The sequence below is a fragment of the Struthio camelus genome, chromosome 1, assembly GCF_040807025.1.
Source record: "Struthio camelus isolate bStrCam1 chromosome 1, bStrCam1.hap1, whole genome shotgun sequence".
Taxonomy (NCBI): domain Eukaryota; kingdom Metazoa; phylum Chordata; class Aves; order Struthioniformes; family Struthionidae; genus Struthio; species Struthio camelus.
Window position 1 is genome coordinate 14415673 of NC_090942.1, and position 18033 is coordinate 14433705.

At 40.9% G+C, this 18033-nt stretch overlaps 1 protein-coding gene across 1 annotated transcript in view; it reads right to left on the reverse strand.

Moving 5' to 3' along the window:
• The window catches only part of RELN (reelin), a 294455-nt gene that overhangs the window by 11769 nt on the left and 264653 nt on the right, over positions 1 to 18033 (reverse strand). Inside the window, exons 48-62 of the mRNA XM_068931206.1 lie at positions 16607 to 16784; positions 15211 to 15404; positions 13806 to 14062; positions 12895 to 13049; positions 11676 to 11890; positions 10824 to 11001; positions 9277 to 9452; positions 7294 to 7400; positions 6638 to 6880; positions 5949 to 6124; positions 4159 to 4232; positions 3208 to 3369; positions 2717 to 2874; positions 1617 to 1836; positions 404 to 601 (exon numbers count right to left, since the gene is read on the reverse strand). Coding sequence (XP_068787307.1) covers positions 404 to 601; positions 1617 to 1836; positions 2717 to 2874; positions 3208 to 3369; positions 4159 to 4232; positions 5949 to 6124; positions 6638 to 6880; positions 7294 to 7400; positions 9277 to 9452; positions 10824 to 11001; positions 11676 to 11890; positions 12895 to 13049; positions 13806 to 14062; positions 15211 to 15404; positions 16607 to 16784 — 2691 coding nt within the window. The remainder of the gene's footprint in view (positions 1 to 403; positions 602 to 1616; positions 1837 to 2716; positions 2875 to 3207; positions 3370 to 4158; positions 4233 to 5948; positions 6125 to 6637; positions 6881 to 7293; positions 7401 to 9276; positions 9453 to 10823; positions 11002 to 11675; positions 11891 to 12894; positions 13050 to 13805; positions 14063 to 15210; positions 15405 to 16606; positions 16785 to 18033) is intronic.

Sequence of the window (18033 nt, forward strand, 5' to 3'; positions counted from 1 at the left end):
AATGCAAAAGCCTGTGAGAGCTCCACGCTACCAGCGGTTCGTGCCTCCCTTTCTCCTCCCAAATAGGAACTGAGAGCAAAGTCAAAGTATCATCTGTACATCACTAAACATCAATACACAGTACGCACGAGAGATTTAATGGCAAAAAGTGCACACAAGTCAGGAGGAATTTTAAAAGTGTTTTTTTCCTCTACTATCTTTAAGACACATATTTGATATTTCTTTCAATTATACTGATGAACACTAGACTGTTTTTTTTTTTTAAATCAGGCTTCCCCTTAACCTTCTTTCTACCCCCTCTCATCAACCTTTTCTTCCTGCACAGTGATGCAAAGATAGACTTCTTCCTAGCAGAAACATATCTTGTTCATTTAGAGGTAATGAAATGTGACTGGGTACTCACAGGGGAACATTATAAGACACTCTTTGGGCTTGTATAAAGTCCTTTGGCTGATGCTGTGCAATTACTTGCCATGTAATTCCATTATTTACACTGTACTGGAGGAGCACCGCCTTGTCCACAGTGTTCGGATCACTCAGATTGGTATTGCAACTGTCTGTTTGTGAAATACTTCCAATTTGCAAAACAAACATGATTTTGCTGTAAAACACAGAGAGAAAAGGTATTTTCAGTATGCTAAAAGTGGTCAAACAGGAAAAATAGCATTTCCAGGTTTATTGTAGTTATCATTCTAAAAATATGAACATCCTCAAGAATCATTACTTTTAACATGCAAAATAAACTCGCATCTCTAAAACACAGCCCCCCCTTTTAAGGTTATAATTTACTTTGTATAACGTATTTCCACATATTTGGAGGTTATCAGTGCAATATTATGTTTATCTGCACAAAGCTCAGATGCATAAACAGCATAACAAGTAAACGAGTGTATAAAAAGCTAAAAAGGGGAAAAATAAAGCCCAAATATAAAAAAAGTGGCTAAAAAATTTCTAATAACCTACCTGGGTGTTTAAATAACAAATTAAGGGCTTAATTTATATCTGGCCCATTTGCTGATTCATCCTGTTTCTAATCGTGGCTTAGACAATTAACTGGACATGAATCCAGCCCAGTAAGCTGTCACTAGGTTAAGAGCCAGCACAGGCTGGTTGCATTTGTTATTCCACAGCCAAACGGACTCAATAGATGAAACAGATACTCCTGCTCATTGGCAGGTGAATACAATTTTCTGTGACAGCTGAAACAGGAACATGAGTCTGTAATTACTGACAGCATCGTTACTCATGACTGCTGCGGAGGCACATACAAACATGGGATTTGCCTTATCAGATCAGGCACTGGCCCAGGCATTCTGGTACCCAGGCTTTGCCAGTGGCTTCATCCTCAGTGCTGGCTTACGAGACAGCGCTCTTGTTGTGCCTGATGAAAACATCTGACCTTTTCATCTGACATCGCTTCCTCCTCACTCTCCAACTCCCAAATGAAAGTCACAAAACCTTTTGCCAGCCCCAATATCATCTGTCAGCCAAGTCTGACTGCAAGGTAGAGCCAGGTCAGTCCCTCCTCATCAATACTGGCCCACATGACTTCACGTGCATATAAAGCTTGTTTTCTCACGAACAGCTAAAAGAGCATTTTAGGCTCAAAGTATTACCTTGCTCGGGTGAGATCCAGAGGCTTAGTCACAGCTTGTCGTATTTGACATCCATTAAAATACAGTGAATCTCCATGGGCATAGGGTGCCAGCTGTCCGCATCCATTCCCTATCACTCCCCCCTGGATGGTTTCCCAATTTATTTCAGTGACTCTTTCAGATTCAAAATTATCTTTAATATAACTGGGGAGGTCATGGCTAAAAACAGAGCAGTCATCACCTAAAAATGACATGGTGAAGTTATGAAACACGCACACACAAAAACCCACACAGAATTGAGAAAAATCAGATACAGTTCAATGAAATTCCATTCAAGGCTGTGGCCCAATATACAGTGTGACTATAAGCTGAATATATTTTGGAAGAACCATGAATAATGTGCATATTACTGTACAAAATTCATTTTTGGAAAGTTGAGGCTTCAAGTCTGTTCTTATTTACAGCAGTCTAACTGCAAAAACTGCAATAGGATTTCTTCTGTTTTACATTGGTGCAGATGAGAGAAACCTCAAATCACCACTTGAAGGGAAATACCTCTAAAATAGGAAAGTATTCCAACTTGGTAAAGCTAATGAGTCTCCGTGGTGGAAGACAGTAAACACTCTGGCTCCATTCCCACAAAGCACTTATAATTTAATGGGGGCACCCAGGTACTACTAGTCATGTGCCTAACTGAACAGCAGAATTAGAGCAGAATAGTCGGTCTTTATATGGTACAGAACTAAATTCCATATCGGTGACAATCAGCAATCTAGACTCCCTGTACGCATCAACTGGAAGTGGGTACACCCTTGGAAGGAGGACAGCTGTGAAAGCCTTTCCTGGGTAAGCAGTTAGCCATGTTCTACCTTCGATGAAGACTGAATGGGCTTTAATTACAGTGCCAGACAGCAAACAGTATTGGTTCAATCCAGAAATAATAAAGGGAAGGAAGAGCTGCTATTTGCAGACCTTTCAAATTATGAGCTTCCAATTTGTTACTTCAGTACTCTAGTGATGAATTTAGACAGGCTCTATCGCTCTTTCTTTATCTTTTTGTCTACTTTTGAGCTGGACTGGAGAGTAGCACACGTATAAGAAAGGAACTGAAGAAATGAAACCTTGGTATCCTTCATCACAAATGCAAACGGCTCCTGTCGTGCAATATCCATGACCACTGCAGAGCTTAGGGCACGCTTCCCCGATGTACACGTGGTCAATTGCCCAGCTTTGCTTCTCTAGTTCTTCTCCTTTCTGAATCCACCTGAACTGAGTTGCACTACAAATACAAAAATCCAAATACCACATTATGATATATCTAGCAATTAAACGTGTCTCTACATTGACATACGCAGGCAGTAGATGACATGAAAAACGTATGAAAAATGGTGATTGTAACTGGAAACACCCAGCCTGAATGTGTGGCTCTTAAATCATTGGCAGCAGCCACTTCTGTTAACAAAGAGCATCTTCAGAGTCATTAATTACATATCAGATCTAAATCCAGCAACGAAGAAGCATTTTTAATTCACTGATTGTTCTGAATTAACTGGGCCAGCAAAACAGCTGACATTTTGTAGGCCCACAGTGAGATGACCTTTCAGTAACCTACCTGGATGAGACATGATCAGGCAGCTGGATTGTTATTCTTTTCCACATAGAGCTGTTGACAGAGTTATAGATGGTAGCTTCATGGAACTGAAATGGGGAGCAGCCAATGCTATTAGATGAGGAAGGAAGACAGTGTGTCTGGACGAGCTGCCATGAATCTGTCCTGTAGGAAGCAAAGAAAATATTTTTTAGAAGAACTGAAAGAACAATGAAAAGGAAACAGGCAATCTTTGAGGTCACGGCGATGGCTGTCTTCCTAAGCAAACCTAAGAGACTTTCTATGCTTTGAGCATGGTTTCTATGCTTTGTAGCCACAAATAGACAAGAAGTGGAGGCTAAGACCCCTGTGCAGCCATGGAAGACTTTCCAGGATCAAGTTTAAGTGCTCTGAATCACGTGCTGCTGGTACATTCAGCAGCGTTGAAACCAGCACTTCTCCGGGCTGGTATGATACAAGGACTTATTTAGGAGTGTGTTCCTTAGCCCCTCTCTTACAGCACTCAGAAAAGAATCAACAGAATTTGCTCTGTGTTCACCCACAAGCATCTGAGCCCAGACTATAGCTTCACTTTTACAAACTATAATGCACTATTATACTACAGCACAGGAGGCAGAGTTATTAATTGGTTGCCAGTTAAAGTACAAATCAGAGTTATGTATCTTCCACTTTATTATGGCTTAGTCTTAAATATATAGGACAACAGTTCCTTGTGAATGTGCACATTTTTAACAGGAACCTGCTCACGAACGGCAAGTGCAAGCTTAAAGCCATGAATCTGCCCACAGCTGGGATAAATTATGAAGAGAATTTACAGGAGTTATGTGGATAAATCCCAGTGCTTGCAAAGAGGATTTGTTCATATCTTATTACAAGATGGATATCAAAATGATTGCTTTAATAAATAATAGCATTCTAGGTCGATTTGTTTCCATATATTCCGCTCTCATTTACCTGGCATCTTTAGTGTACTCCAGCATCACAGAATGGAGGTCCCCACAGGAAGTTGCCTCACAGCCAACCACAATCTGTACCATAGATTAAAGAAAATAAAATTGGCTGCTGTAACAAGTCAGGTAGACATTTAACGTGATATATAATGAAGTCGTGCTCTCCTTTTTTCCTTAGGGGGTACATAAAAGAGATTGCCAGCTTAGATCTTGGAAAAAGTCTACTAAGTGTAGATGGAAAACAAAGAAAGTAATACTTCAGGTATTACTTTTACTTAATTTTTCTTTATTGTTACTGTTATCTTCAAACGGACACCAAATACTAAGTTCCTAAATGTCATATTAAATATTTAAACAAACATTGTTTCTGAAACGCTAGGATCTGGTAGCTCCTCAGTATTTCAGAAAGTGAGGTACCTAACTATGCATTAATTACCCATGAAATTTATAACCCATAATGATAAATGTGGGAGTGAACCTCAAGTCAATCCAACTTAAAGACAGAATTGTTCTGCGTATTTGAAACAATAAACAATTTGTGTCACGTTAGAGCGGAAAGAATACGGTGCACAGGGCATGGTACTGAGTAGCTATCAAACAGCTGCATTTCAAGAGCTTCAAACACAAATGGCAGCCCCACACTACAGCTGACTTCTTAGTTTAGAAATAAAATATTTTGCTGCGATTGGTGCAGAAAAAGGAGGAGAAAGTCATGAGAAAAACTTTGCAAAGCGAGCTTAGTAATAGGAACTTCCCAATGCTTATGGGTTGTCATAATTTATGCCCTTAAAATAGAAGAAAAAGATGACTGGTTGCGTAAAATAACCAGCCTGGGGCATCTTGTCATGTAGTATTAAAAAGCATGTCAGAGACCTCTTTTATATAGTTTCAAAGATGGCATTTTGTGTGATGGTTTGAAGAATATATTATACAGTTAATATAAGATAGCAAACATTTTGAAGAATAAGTGAAAATACTACTTAGTGGAAGATGGAAAATTCTGGACTTGCGTGGTCAAACAGAACAGCAAGAAACAAATACAACGAAAACGGATGATTATTTTAATGACTTTGCTTACATATTAGTTCCTGCCTTATTTAAGACTATGGTGCTTGGGGAAGGACCTAGAACATTTCTGGGCAAGAACTGCATAGGCATTTTACTACAGCCATTCGCCATATTCAGAAAATTCATATTCACAAAATATTGAGAAATGCTTCACTGATTGTTGGATCATTTTCCATGACGCAAGTAAGTGGAAGAAGTACTTCTACTCTGAGCACTCTTGCGTTTTCAGTATGCCGTTCTTCTCCATCCTGCCTTCTCTGCTTATTCATTAGGCAGGGAGAAATGGCATGTACGTATTCCAGTTTGCAGACTGGATTCTCTTCATTTTATCTGCTTTTCCACGGCCTGTGCAATTCTCTCTCTTTCCTTACTTCTTTTTTCACTATTGCTGTGCTTCCTAGTGCCAGCTATTTTTACCTCAGAAAATAATTCCCACTGCATTTGATGATCCAGTTGCCAATAATTTCAGCAGAAAGGGATTAGACTCCCAACCCATCCCAGTAACCCTCAAAGCATACAGACAATCAGCACAATTTGACATTTAACGTTCACAAAATCTTTCTGATTCCTACTACCTACACTTCAGAATTTCCTTTAAATTCTAATAAAAAGGCATTATTAATTAATCATTCAGTTGTGCATCCTAGTTGGAGCAGTGAGAATTTCTGGAGACAAGTTAGATGATTTTTATTGCGTTTTACATTGGAGAAAGAGAACATTTCTTACTTTAAACTGCATCATGTATCCTGGTTGTATAATGAGCTCCCTGGAGGACAGGATGTTGTGTGTTTTGTCCTTTTTCTTATTTGGCCAGTAGAGATGAAATGATGGATTTCCACAGAACCCTGCAGTCCTGACTGCGTTAGGGTAAAAACTCCAATTTTCTTCATGAGAGGTACCTTCTATTAACATGAGTTAGATACAGTTACTGTGTAGTCTCAGTAAATATCAAGGCCTAATAATGAATCCACAGAATCATTAGATACAATGCTTTAGTGGTATAAGCACTCAATTTATGCCCTCATGACACAGAATGAATAAGTTACTAATAGACCTAATTGAAAAAACAGCTCCAGATAGGTAATTTAAACTGTTTACATAATAAAATTTCTAAAAATATAATTAAATAAAACCTTCCTACACAGGGATTTAAATGAAATGAGTTGGACTGAAATAATCTTTTCTACCTTTCATGTAGGTATGTATACCTTTACTTACATTTCTCTCTCTCTATATATATTTTTGCACACCCCTATTAGTAGCATGAAGAACAGCTTATAAACCCAGTATTAGCCTACAGAACAAAAAATTTGCACAGTTAAAAAAAAAAAAAGACGATGTGTACTTGAAGCTCACAGGGCTACCTTAAATAAGATAATAGAAGACGACAGAATAGTTGTCACCTCCTGTCTTACCATCATCAAATGTATCTACCAGTTGACTGGGGTTGATCTCTGCTCCTCCGATCAGAACATTGTCCAGTGCCCACTGTGCACGATCAGGGCCAGAAACCACGATGCCATTGCTAATGATAAAAGGCTGCCACCAGCGCAGGCGGGTTGTATTGGTTAGAGCATCTTCGGGGAGGAGGATGTAGTCATGCCTGACTGAGATGTATTTTTGGTAATCCATCTCATGAAGCAAAGTCCAAGATATTCCTAGAAAGAAAAGACTCAGGGTTAGTAATAAAAGCAAACATATAGTAGAATCATCTAAAAGATTAAAGGAAGACAATAGCAAAACAAGAATAGCAGCTACGGTCTTCTGATAGAAAAATTTTAACTTCTAAAGGTAGCAGGAAACTACATTGCAAGAGTAATCTCATAATCGTATAAAGGGAACAAACTGACTGGAATCCACTGATTAATAACATCCGGCAGGAAGATTAGGGGAAACTTCTGAGCAATGGATGAAAATCTGAGATAGGGAAAAACTTTACAAAGACAAAAATGCCTTTGCAATTAAAAGTTATGTTATTATTTTTGATCCCCTCTGAAGACTTCTCAGATATTTATGGTGCTGGAATACTCAGCAAAGATGTAATTCAGATGAAACTACCACATGTACTTGCCTCCATCAACTGAATAATCTAGCAGCACTCCCTCCTTTCTGCAAGTTGGTCTGTGACATGTTGTCATGTTGTTTTCACTCCCAATTCTCCCCCAGTACTGTAGAAATCTAAGGGTAAGCATACTGGTGGTCACTCACAAAAACATCTGTTACAGATATGCACAAATCAAGAAGTTGGCTTTCTGTTGGCAGATACACTGAAAACGTTCAAAATGCCAAAACTTTTCAGCAAGCTACGCAGATCTATATGCAGAGGTATGGCTTCCAAAACCACCGCCTAATGATTCCTACAAAGCAGGCGTATTTAAGAGCAAACATGGTAATTTGGGTAGTAAGTCTTCTGAGTGCTACTTCAACCAATAAAAGGGGAGAATTAAATAAATTAATAAGCTTTTCCACTAGAACTCTAGGAAGGAAGGAAGGAAGGAAGGGTTAGAAAACAAGAAAAAAGTTGTGTGACGATTTACCTTCTCTGATGAAATGACAAAACGTGTGGATGAGGAGAGAGCAGCGGTTGTTGCCTACTTTGAGACTAGCAAGACTTTCAATACAATCTCCTGCAGTGCCCTTAATTCCAAGTTGGGATATTACAGTTTAGGTGGGCAGACTATTAGACGGTAGGAAAACTACCAGCATTTTTGGGCTGAAAGGTTTGTACTCTGCCATGAGTTACTAGTGGAGAGCCTCAGGGGTCTATCTTGGAACCTGTCTTGTTAAATATCTTTATCAATGACCCGGAGGACACGACAGCTGTCATCATCAAGTTTGTGGACAACAGCAAGGTGGGAGCGTTGATACGCTTGAGGGCAGGGCTGCCATTCAGAGGGACCTAGATAAGCTAGAGGAATGGGCCAACAGGACTCCTCTTTCACCGGGGAAAGTTGCCTCTCCTGGCCACTTCTGGCACCCCTTGGACCTTCCTCTGTGCTCACTGTCCAGGAAGGAGAACTATCCTTTTCGTTAAAGGGTAGTTTTCTGTTACAGTAACGAGCTGAAGCAACTCTTGGGACCCCGCAGACTCCACGGCCAGGGAGAAGTAAGTGGCAAGTGGGGAGATCTGGGCTGGGTGCAAGTTGGTGCTGGTGCTACGGAACCTACCTTAGCCTTGTCTGCGTGTGCATTTTGGGTCTAAGGCTGGTGGTGTAAATATCCTCCTGTGTTACCAAGTCGCTGAGAACTATTAAACATTCAGTGAACCCCATGCTTTCCAGCTCCCAATCCTGGTTTTCAGCGAAAAGGCGTTTCCTTGGGCATTCTGCAGTATTAAATACTTTCCACTTAGTTGTCCAAAATCCTCACAAAATCCTCTAGTAAGGCATGTAAAGCACCCCAAATGCACTGAAAGACACCTACTAATTGCTGCAAACATCCTCCTTGCGAGCGCCACGCAAACCTTCTCCACATCGGACACTGTATCAGATTAAGTTCAACCCTTTCATAATCCGACTTTACTAAAAACAGTCTGCATTTCTGACGTAAATAACTTTGCTGGCTTTGTTTTCTTAGCTCTCTTATTTATTGACATGCCCCCCTCAAAGCCTGTTACTTTCCCATTCTGAATGAGCAAAGGCAGATACACTCTGCCTCCAGGACTCACCAGTTTCTTAGCCCCCTGCCAAGATGAGTAACTGGCATGAAGCTAAGGCAGACTGTGATGTAGTCTCCAGCCCTTCAGAAACCATACTAAGATGCTGAAGGTAAATCGCCTACTGAGACTGTGAACTCTTTTCTTTGCCTTCTTTGAGCAGCTCAAAGGGACATGACATAAATAACAAATGATAACTGAGCTCTCAGAGTTGAGTTAAAAATCCCCTGCTCATGGTAACAACGAGGAGAATTCATCACTGTCAACCTGAGCTAAGTCTACCTTTGTGGTACCCCAGGAGTTCCCTAAGCTGTGTCATCTGCTGCTTTCTTAGAGTTCAGCAAAGTTCCCTATTAAAATGAATGCGACCAGATAATGTGAGGTAGTAACACAACATACTTTGCACCCCGCAGGTCTAGATCTTGAGTGACAGCCTCTCTCACAGTTGCACCTCCAAAATACAAGGCTGTGTCTTCTGCTAGAATCCCACACTCGGTACAGGTACTTCCACCTTCTAAGGACATCCATAAATCTGGTTTAATTTCTTCATTGTCAAAGCGTTCTTTCAGGAAAGTCTATAAGGAGAGCGTGTAACAAAGCACAGTCACAAGTAATTATGATCTGAAGTACTTATTTCTGATGATCACAGCTGGAATTGACCTTCTAAACACGTTTAAAGGGCACATGAGCACTGTAAAGATTTTTTTTTCCCGTTGTGACTGAGGGATTAGACATAATGCCTTTTGTCTGAATACCACCTGAAATGAATATATTAAATGTGAAAATACTTTAGGGCTAGATGTTAACATACTTGGGAGATAATTCAGCACACTAGAATTTGCACGTACAAATTAACAGGTCTAATTAATAACTGTGGTTATTTAAGACTATATAATGCCACAGCAGTACGTATTTAACACGTATGGGAGATATTGCTATGTGATATTTTCTCCCCAGCAAAACATGTACTGCAGTGAAATGTTAGGGTTATTGTAGTGAATATCTATGCAACAGTCTGCACAAATACTTGCAGTGAAAAACATCTAGAATATATCTCTGATTTCCACTTACCTCCAGCTGTGCAGTCAAAGCAATACTATGAATGAAATCTTGGCCTCCAAGGAAATAATAGTAAAATTCTCCTATATTTTAAGAGTGCCAGGATTTCATCCCAAATATCTTTAACATGAGGAATATATTACTAATTAAAAATGGCAAACAGGTAATGATATTTATTCATGTAACTAGTATCTCATATGAAAAACAGAAGGTCTTAATAGTAAAATGACATGAAAACTGAAGTGTTACATAGTTATATTCTCTTAAGAGAGAATGCTGCTTAACTTATTGTTTCTGTGGAGCATGTACTTATTCTGTTCGCATGTGATATAGAAAAGATGAAATGGTAAACCCTGCATTTTTAAATAATTTGAGGTTCCTTACATATTCTTTTCTAAATATTTTAAATTAGTAATATTAACTACACTTCACTCTTGCTGTATAACAGTAATAATAGCTAGGTGAATTAATTTTCTGTCATCTGGAGCTCAAGCCTTTTCCCATATTCCCTAGTCTAATAAGGTCTTTCATGATAAAGACAAACTTGCTGAAGGTCTTCATCAAATATAAACTTGTGATGTGCAAGGCTGATTTTTTTTCTAATGATTATCTAAGGATGAACAGGGAACTTTGTTAATGTACTGTCCAAGAACTAGTTTATTCATTTGCAAATAACACTGTCCCGAAACTGCTGTGACAGGTTTGTTAAAAAAATGGTAAGATGCCTGGACATTTCAGGTCTGAAAATCTATTTGAGTATCCTTAGACTTTGACAGGAATCAGAGCTAAATTTCCAGCACGTTCAGTCTCCTATTTCTCTCTCCCTCTCTCTTTCCCAGCAAAACACATGGCAAAATTCACTCGTTAAAAAAATGCAGGAAAATTACCTTCAGTGTTTGGGTCAGGTAGCAGTTTGGACCCGAATACCCAGGATCACAGATGCATTGCTCTTTCAGGCAGTCTCCATGACCTCTACAGTTTTCTAAACAACCGGGGCCCAGATAGAAATTATCGATGGCCCACTGCATATCTGAGTATTTCTGGTAGAACCGAAACCTCACAGGACTATATATAAAGGAATGAAGAAAAACACATATATATATAAAACAACTTTTCTCAAACGAAAAAAGGTAGATGAAACATGATATACTTGTGAATGTACTATCCTCCAGGCTTCCACAAATAGTGTCTGGCAGCCTCAGTTGATACTGATTTTATGATATGTCTATGTCTTCTTCTACATACACGTACCACCTACAACACGTGGATGGATTCCAGACACTGTTGAAGCTGGAAGAAAGCTATTTTGGCTTTGGGAAGGGGAATTTCATCTTTGGTTATACTTTCTAAGCAGAATACTCAAAGAATATAATTAAGACATCTTCACTTGCAGAAAAAGACAAATGGTTTGCATATGTGCAGACTACCGAGGACAATAAGGGTAACTTCTTCACTCAGTAAGGTCGTAAATCTATTCTGTAATTGAATACGTCTGTCTGAACAGATTAGAACATGCTGTACAGAAGCAGACTGAAGAGAGGCCAAGATAACTTTGCCATTTGTTGAGACCAAGAATCATGGTTATTCAATGGAAAAAGACCATGCAGCATACGTAACGAACGTTAGCACTGCTAGTCTGCACTTGCCTTGAAAGAAAACGAATAGGCAAATGTATACCCTGTTCTGTTTTTCATGACGTATTAAAACCAAGACAAAACGAATAGCTAATTCATACTTACTTGCCCACAAGGTTTTCAGGCAGTGAGTAAGTGACTCTTTTCCATCCTTTTGTGGGAAAGAAGACAGATGGCTGTGAAACACTGCCAGAACATTTTGGATCAGCTGGTAAACACTGAGGTACTAAATAACTCCAGCTAACACCAAAATCAGTGGAATACTGCACATGGACCTGATTTTGTGCAAGTTTTTCTGAAGTTTTACATCCAACAGAAATCTAATGGAGAAGAGAGTATAAGCAAATTGGAATTAACGGTGGTGGTGATTAGAGGTTACAAAATATTGCAGTCTGAAAACTGACAGCAGATTTTTGTTTGAAATTGTGGCAGTAGCAGTTCTTGCATGGTACTGGTCATCTGCAAATCCTATCCATGTTCCCAAGATCCAGCGCAGGCACTGATTTCAGAGTTTCATTTTCTCTAGTTACCTCATATTTCGGGATTTTCCAAGTTTTGTCACTTGTGCATCATAGCACTCCTAGTATGCCTGCACTGATAAAATTATTCTTCCCTCCCACCACAAGGCAAGGTCTGGGTTCTCCTGGTGAGAGTGAATAATAAAGGCTGCCCAGCTTGGTTATGTCCAGTGGACCTTCTTTATGGGAGAGATGTGCAAAGGGCTCTTGCTACTTCCATATGTGGCTAAGCTTTTTCTTCAGTTTAGGTTAACGGGCATATGACAGGCGGTTTGGCTGTAGGTTTGGTGTGAACACCTGCCGAGGTAAGAGCTCACGCCCCCCTCCCCCCAAAAGCAGTGTGCAAGGACACCAGCCTTCCTTGCAGCCTGCTAGTGGGAGAAGTGACCACGGAGCAGCCTGCCCCTGAGCTCATGCATGACCCAGGCATCTCCTGTGAAATTTGGCCCCTCTGTGCACGGGGAAGAGTGAGCCATGTGGCCACGTGGCCACTTCTGAGCAACTTTCCCTGTACCAAACAGCTGTAACAAAACAGGCACCATACCTGTGTAATAAACCTCCTTATTACATGTTGGCTACACAGCTGCTGTGCTGGAGAAGGAGAGCGCACTGCCTCTGAGAACAGCCCGCAGCATCGGGGCTGACCAACATGTAGTAATGAGACAATAGAGGATGAACTAATAACAACACTTTTCCCTGCCAGGAGTGGCTCGCATGTTAGCATCATCCTATCTCCTGAAAAATCTGCCTGACTGCTTGGAGCAAAATGGGGTTTAGAATAACTATGTAGCAGACAGAGATTTTACCTTGAACTGCATAATCCAGCCGTCTGTAGGAGTCAGGTCATGGGTGACTGCGTAAACCTCTCTGCCATCATGGCTCCCACAGATCATGACACCATCGGGAGAATCACAAAATCTCTCAATTGAGCAATCATCGTGGAATAACCAGTGTTCATTCACTTGAAAAGAAATGTGAATATCAGTAATGTACAATGCCTACACGAGATAAGGAAACAGCCAGGGAGCTAGTAAAGGTGATTCATGACTTTCTCAGCCTACATAACAACTATTTACTATTGCTCCTGAGAATGTCAGTATCCCAACCTTCCCATGTACATAATTCATTACATTTATTGCTCAAAGCACCTCTTGCTACTCTCTTACATAAACATTACAGAACTATTTTTAATGCCTAGGAAGTAAGGATTTGAGACTTACTCAGGATATAAGCTTTGCACCGGACATTACAGGAGAACTTTCTAATGGATGTTGCCCGCACACCTGCCCAAAGGATACCTCAGCACTGTTAGTTCACAAGCCTAGTAAACATGCAGACATACTACTTCTTTCACAAAATCTAGCTATAAAATGTAATTTAACTTCCTTAAAAAATGTTTTAAAAAGTTAGGAAGTAGGAAACAAATATTCAGATTAAGAAATCTGTGCTAGAATGACTTGGCGTTTTTCATTCTCTTCTCTTTCCTTGAAGAGAAATTAATCTTCTAAGTAAATTCACTCAGTAAAAAAAAAAAAAAAAAGCTACATTACATGTTTTCCTTTTGTATTTTGTAAACTAAAAAAATAAAAAGACCCCTATAGTGTTGTGATTGTCTGTGACATCTTTCATACCGAGACAGATTCAGAGGCCTAGAAAGATTTAGAAATTGCTGCACTGACTTCTTGCTCTTTAATTCTGATCCACATAAAACTTTTACCTGTAGTTTTGTCTTCCATAAACATGTCAAAGGCGATCCTCCCAGTGGGCCCTGCATCGGCAGGTGAGCGCTCGTGCTGCGGTAGAGGGGCACTGCTGAAGGTGTCGAGCATCACAGTCCTCTGATCGGCCGAGCCGGATATCAGCACGTTGTCGATAGCCCAGTCGTTCTGATCTAGACCGTCGTGCTTGGGCTGCCACCAGCGGAAGCGCGTCCCAATCGTTTTGGCATCGTAGGGAAGGAGAATGTTCACAAAGCTGCAGCACAACGTGGAAACGAGACATGTGAAAGCCATACGAGGCATACACTTCCAAACACTCTGTGCCAGGTGTTTTCACCAGTCCATTTCTGTTGTCTCCTAGAGTGAACGGAAGCCAAGAAAGCAGGGACAGGGACTTCCAGCCTACCTTCCCCTATGGGAGATCAGCGAACCCAAACCCTTCCTGATGAGCCCCAACATCACCCCAGCACAAAGCCTCAGAGACATTGGCAGCCGGGGGGGGCCCACTGAAATGGGTCGGGGGAGCTCATGTGCCCGACAGTGCTTTAAGGGACCAAATCCAATTTTCCAGATTGGTATCTTGGATATCTGGGCATCACCGGCAGGTTCTAATGGTTTTAGATTGAGGCAGAGAATGGCAGGCTGCAATAGTTTTTTTTTTAATAAGTGAAAATTTGAAGTAGAATTAAGAATGCTATTTTCAGCCTGGAACCATTCATCAGATAGCAATGCTCCAGTACAATTTTCTTATTTCCATTACAACAGTACACGGCAGTACACTTAAATATTTTGTCTGATTAAAGTGTCAATGATTTCTCGGTGTATTCAAATAAAGTGTCAGACAGTGGGTTCCTTCTCAGGCCTGTTTTCTAGGATTCTGTGAAGTTAATCAGTGGGGTTAGGTTCTACGCACAGCTTGAATCTCACAAATGTCCGAAAACAGGGCGTAAGCGTAGTGCAGACCTTTTGATGGATATCTGCAGAAATTCATTTTCTCCTCTACGCACCAGCTACTTTCTAACTAGTTCAAGCAGGGACCATCTGCTCTTGCCAGTAAGAAACCAGACCGAAAATGAAAGGAATCCTAAATGTTAAGAACAGGATGGACATCTTTAGAGTAGCTATTCGTTTATTTTCCTGGTAGTATGCAATCACGTACAAACCTATCTGGCTGCCACAGACTCCATATTACCTTTGTATTTCAGGTCTAAATATCATCATCAGACGCCCAAACACATGGGCTAAAGGCATTCATAAATGCTTGCAGGAGTGGTCAGGCTAACATCTTGAAGATCTTACACCCAAACCATAGCAGTAATAAATCAAATAGGTTCTTATGGGACATTCAAAATCACTTGACCTTGGTACAGGAATTTATATACACAGAAAAATATATGTACAAACCCAGGCTTGCTGAACTGATCATAGAAAATTTCCATTAAGAGGTTCCAGGTGATTCCACCATTCACAGAATACTCCAGCAGGACTCCTTGGTTCCGGTTATTAGGTGTTATCAGACACCCATACATAAAATAAAACTGGATGAACTCTGCAGTAGTGAGGTTCAAGTCCACGGTAACTAACAAACGGCTGCAGCCCTTAAAAGCAAGGAAAATGTACGTTGACTGGTATTTCCCAATTTTTGTGAACGTGAAAAGTATAAGACTACCCAGTCACTATTAATATAACTCCATAATGTAACACCTTCAAAAATAGTCAAAAATTTCTACAAATTACAACAAAGGTAAAGTTACAACAGGGCAACAAATGACATGCACAGAGAACATAGTTTCAGTTACATTTCTTCTAAAACATACCTGTTGTGCATACGTGCACTTTTATGTACAGCTTTATATATTCAGTATCAAGTACACCTTTTTGCCGAGTACAAAAGTTATAAAAATCCCCACCTCCAGTATAAAACACAAGATTTTTGACACATAATTAACAAATCACTAATCAATTATATATTAACAGTCTGATATATGCAAACCATCAAATAGCAGAGCAATTTTAATATCTGTACATGCCCGTAATCCCACATGTATTTCACACACCCTACTTAGTCTGCTAGTCAGTGAGGCTTACTTAGTCCTGTTGAAAGGAGGTAGAAATCTACCACTTCTGTTAGTTTATTTTAGAAAACATGCAGCTGTTTGAACCTAATTATAAATACGCAGGAAAGAGAGCTAGGACCATGAAGTTTACATGTTTCTAAAATACTACTTTGTGCTTTCGTATAATACTTAGGTTACCTGCAAGCAAACTGTAATTTAGCAGCAGTGTGGGTTATGTACCTATACATGTAGGTAAAACATGAAATCTTACTCCAAGGTTACTCTGCAAAAAGCCAGCCATGGAATATCTGAAGGATGAAGCTACACATAGACTTATTTTCTAGCAGCAAGTACTAGTTATACACATGGAAATATATAGTTATTAATATATCTCTGTGACCGGATTGGAAGCTGCACCAAACTCCAGCGCTCTGTGGAAATTGTAAGTATTACGAAGAGCCTAACACTCAGCCCATGGAACTGAATGGCTACAGACTTGGACTGTGCTCTGTACCTTATTGCTCATTTTCCGGGAGGCAGCGTAACCAGGAACACGGCTATCTACTTTCCTGAGTGTTTCTGACTGGCACTAATCTGTAGGACCTGTCAGACTTTGACCTCCAACCAGGCAACGGATATCAGATTGTGTATTTTTGTATTATGTTCCTGTTTATTCCTATTTTTCAGTCATTCCCATTTATACCACGAAAAGGCATGAGCCAGCCTCAGCGCTGAACACTAACCCCGCTGAAATGAAGAGCCATCCCTGAGGCCACCGCTCCACAAACCGTGCTCAGCTTCCCACCGTTCACCGTCAGCCAGTTCTGGTTAGATGGCGATCGGTTGAAGTTATCCTTCAACTGGGTCGGAAGAGGTGTTTCTGGCTCATCACAGTAAATCCCACCCCAGTGCTCATCGCATCTGTGGAGGAAAAAGGTGGAAAGTGAATCCAGCTGGAAACGGCTCTACGCAGCAATGTCATCAACGCCACGTTAGTCCATGCTAGGGTGCAAGTCTAGAGGCTGTCTCCATCCAATAAGTGTGTGCACTAGCACACAGTTGGCACACGGAGCTTTCAAATTTCTGCCACTTTTTGAAGCTGTTGAACAACAATATCAGGAAGGCTAGTATTATCTATGTGCTTTTCATTCAAGCTGATAATACAGAGTACACACCTAACACAAGAGTGTTATCAGAAAGATATATTGCACTTTGGTAGATAAACCAAAGAGAACGTGCCAAGCCTAAGAAAGTCCTACTAGTGCTGCCTTTCTTCTAAGTTTCTGTCAAATTTAAGTGGATGGATATTTTCCTATTGTTTCTTTTTACAGTCCCCATTTTTTTCTTCTCCAAGAAACCTTCTTATAATGTGTCAAAGACTGGATAAAAGCATGGAAATGTATTCTGCTGCTATGCAAATTTCATCAGGGACATTATGCCTGGGTGCCTCTGTGATTTAAGGGTAGGGGACAACATAGTAATAGCCTAGTCTGCCATGGCATATATTTCTAACATAGTTGCAGTGCAGTTATACAACTATGCTCCCATTTCTCAACTGGTGGCTGGAAAAAGCAATACAGCCATCTGGAAGATACCTCTTTTTTTGCCAGAGAAAAAAGTCTGGGGAGACCTGGTAGCTGTTTGTTTAGCTCTGCAGGGCTCCATGTTTGCTGTTACATAGGAAGCTTGAGGACTGAGCCAGTTTGTATGCACAGGCAAACGCCACCATGGAGCAGAGGCATCAGGCCATCGACGGAGCCAGCCCCAGTCCTGAAGCACAGCTGGTGGTGCGAAGCACTGGCATCCGCCCTTCATCTTGGCAGATGTGTCCCATCGGCAACCCAGCTGCTCTGTGCCCTGCGCAGGGTTGCAATGCTGCTGTGGAGCAAAACCCACCCCAGGAGCCAGGGATGACTTCTTCTGGAGGCGCTTCAGGCTGTATGTCGCTAGAGGCAATGTGCAGCCTCGAACATGCCCTCCTCGCTGCCCAGCGGGAAGGGAGCTGTACTGCAACAGAGGCAGCGGCACAGCTCATGCATTGCCCCGGGGCATGGGCTCGCAGCAGCCCCTGCGGCGTGCAAACGGGCAGTGATCTGGCAGGGAAAAGCAGAGCCCACTGCAAGCCAACCCACTTGTTTACCCTTCCTCTTGGCATTTCCATTCCTAAGTG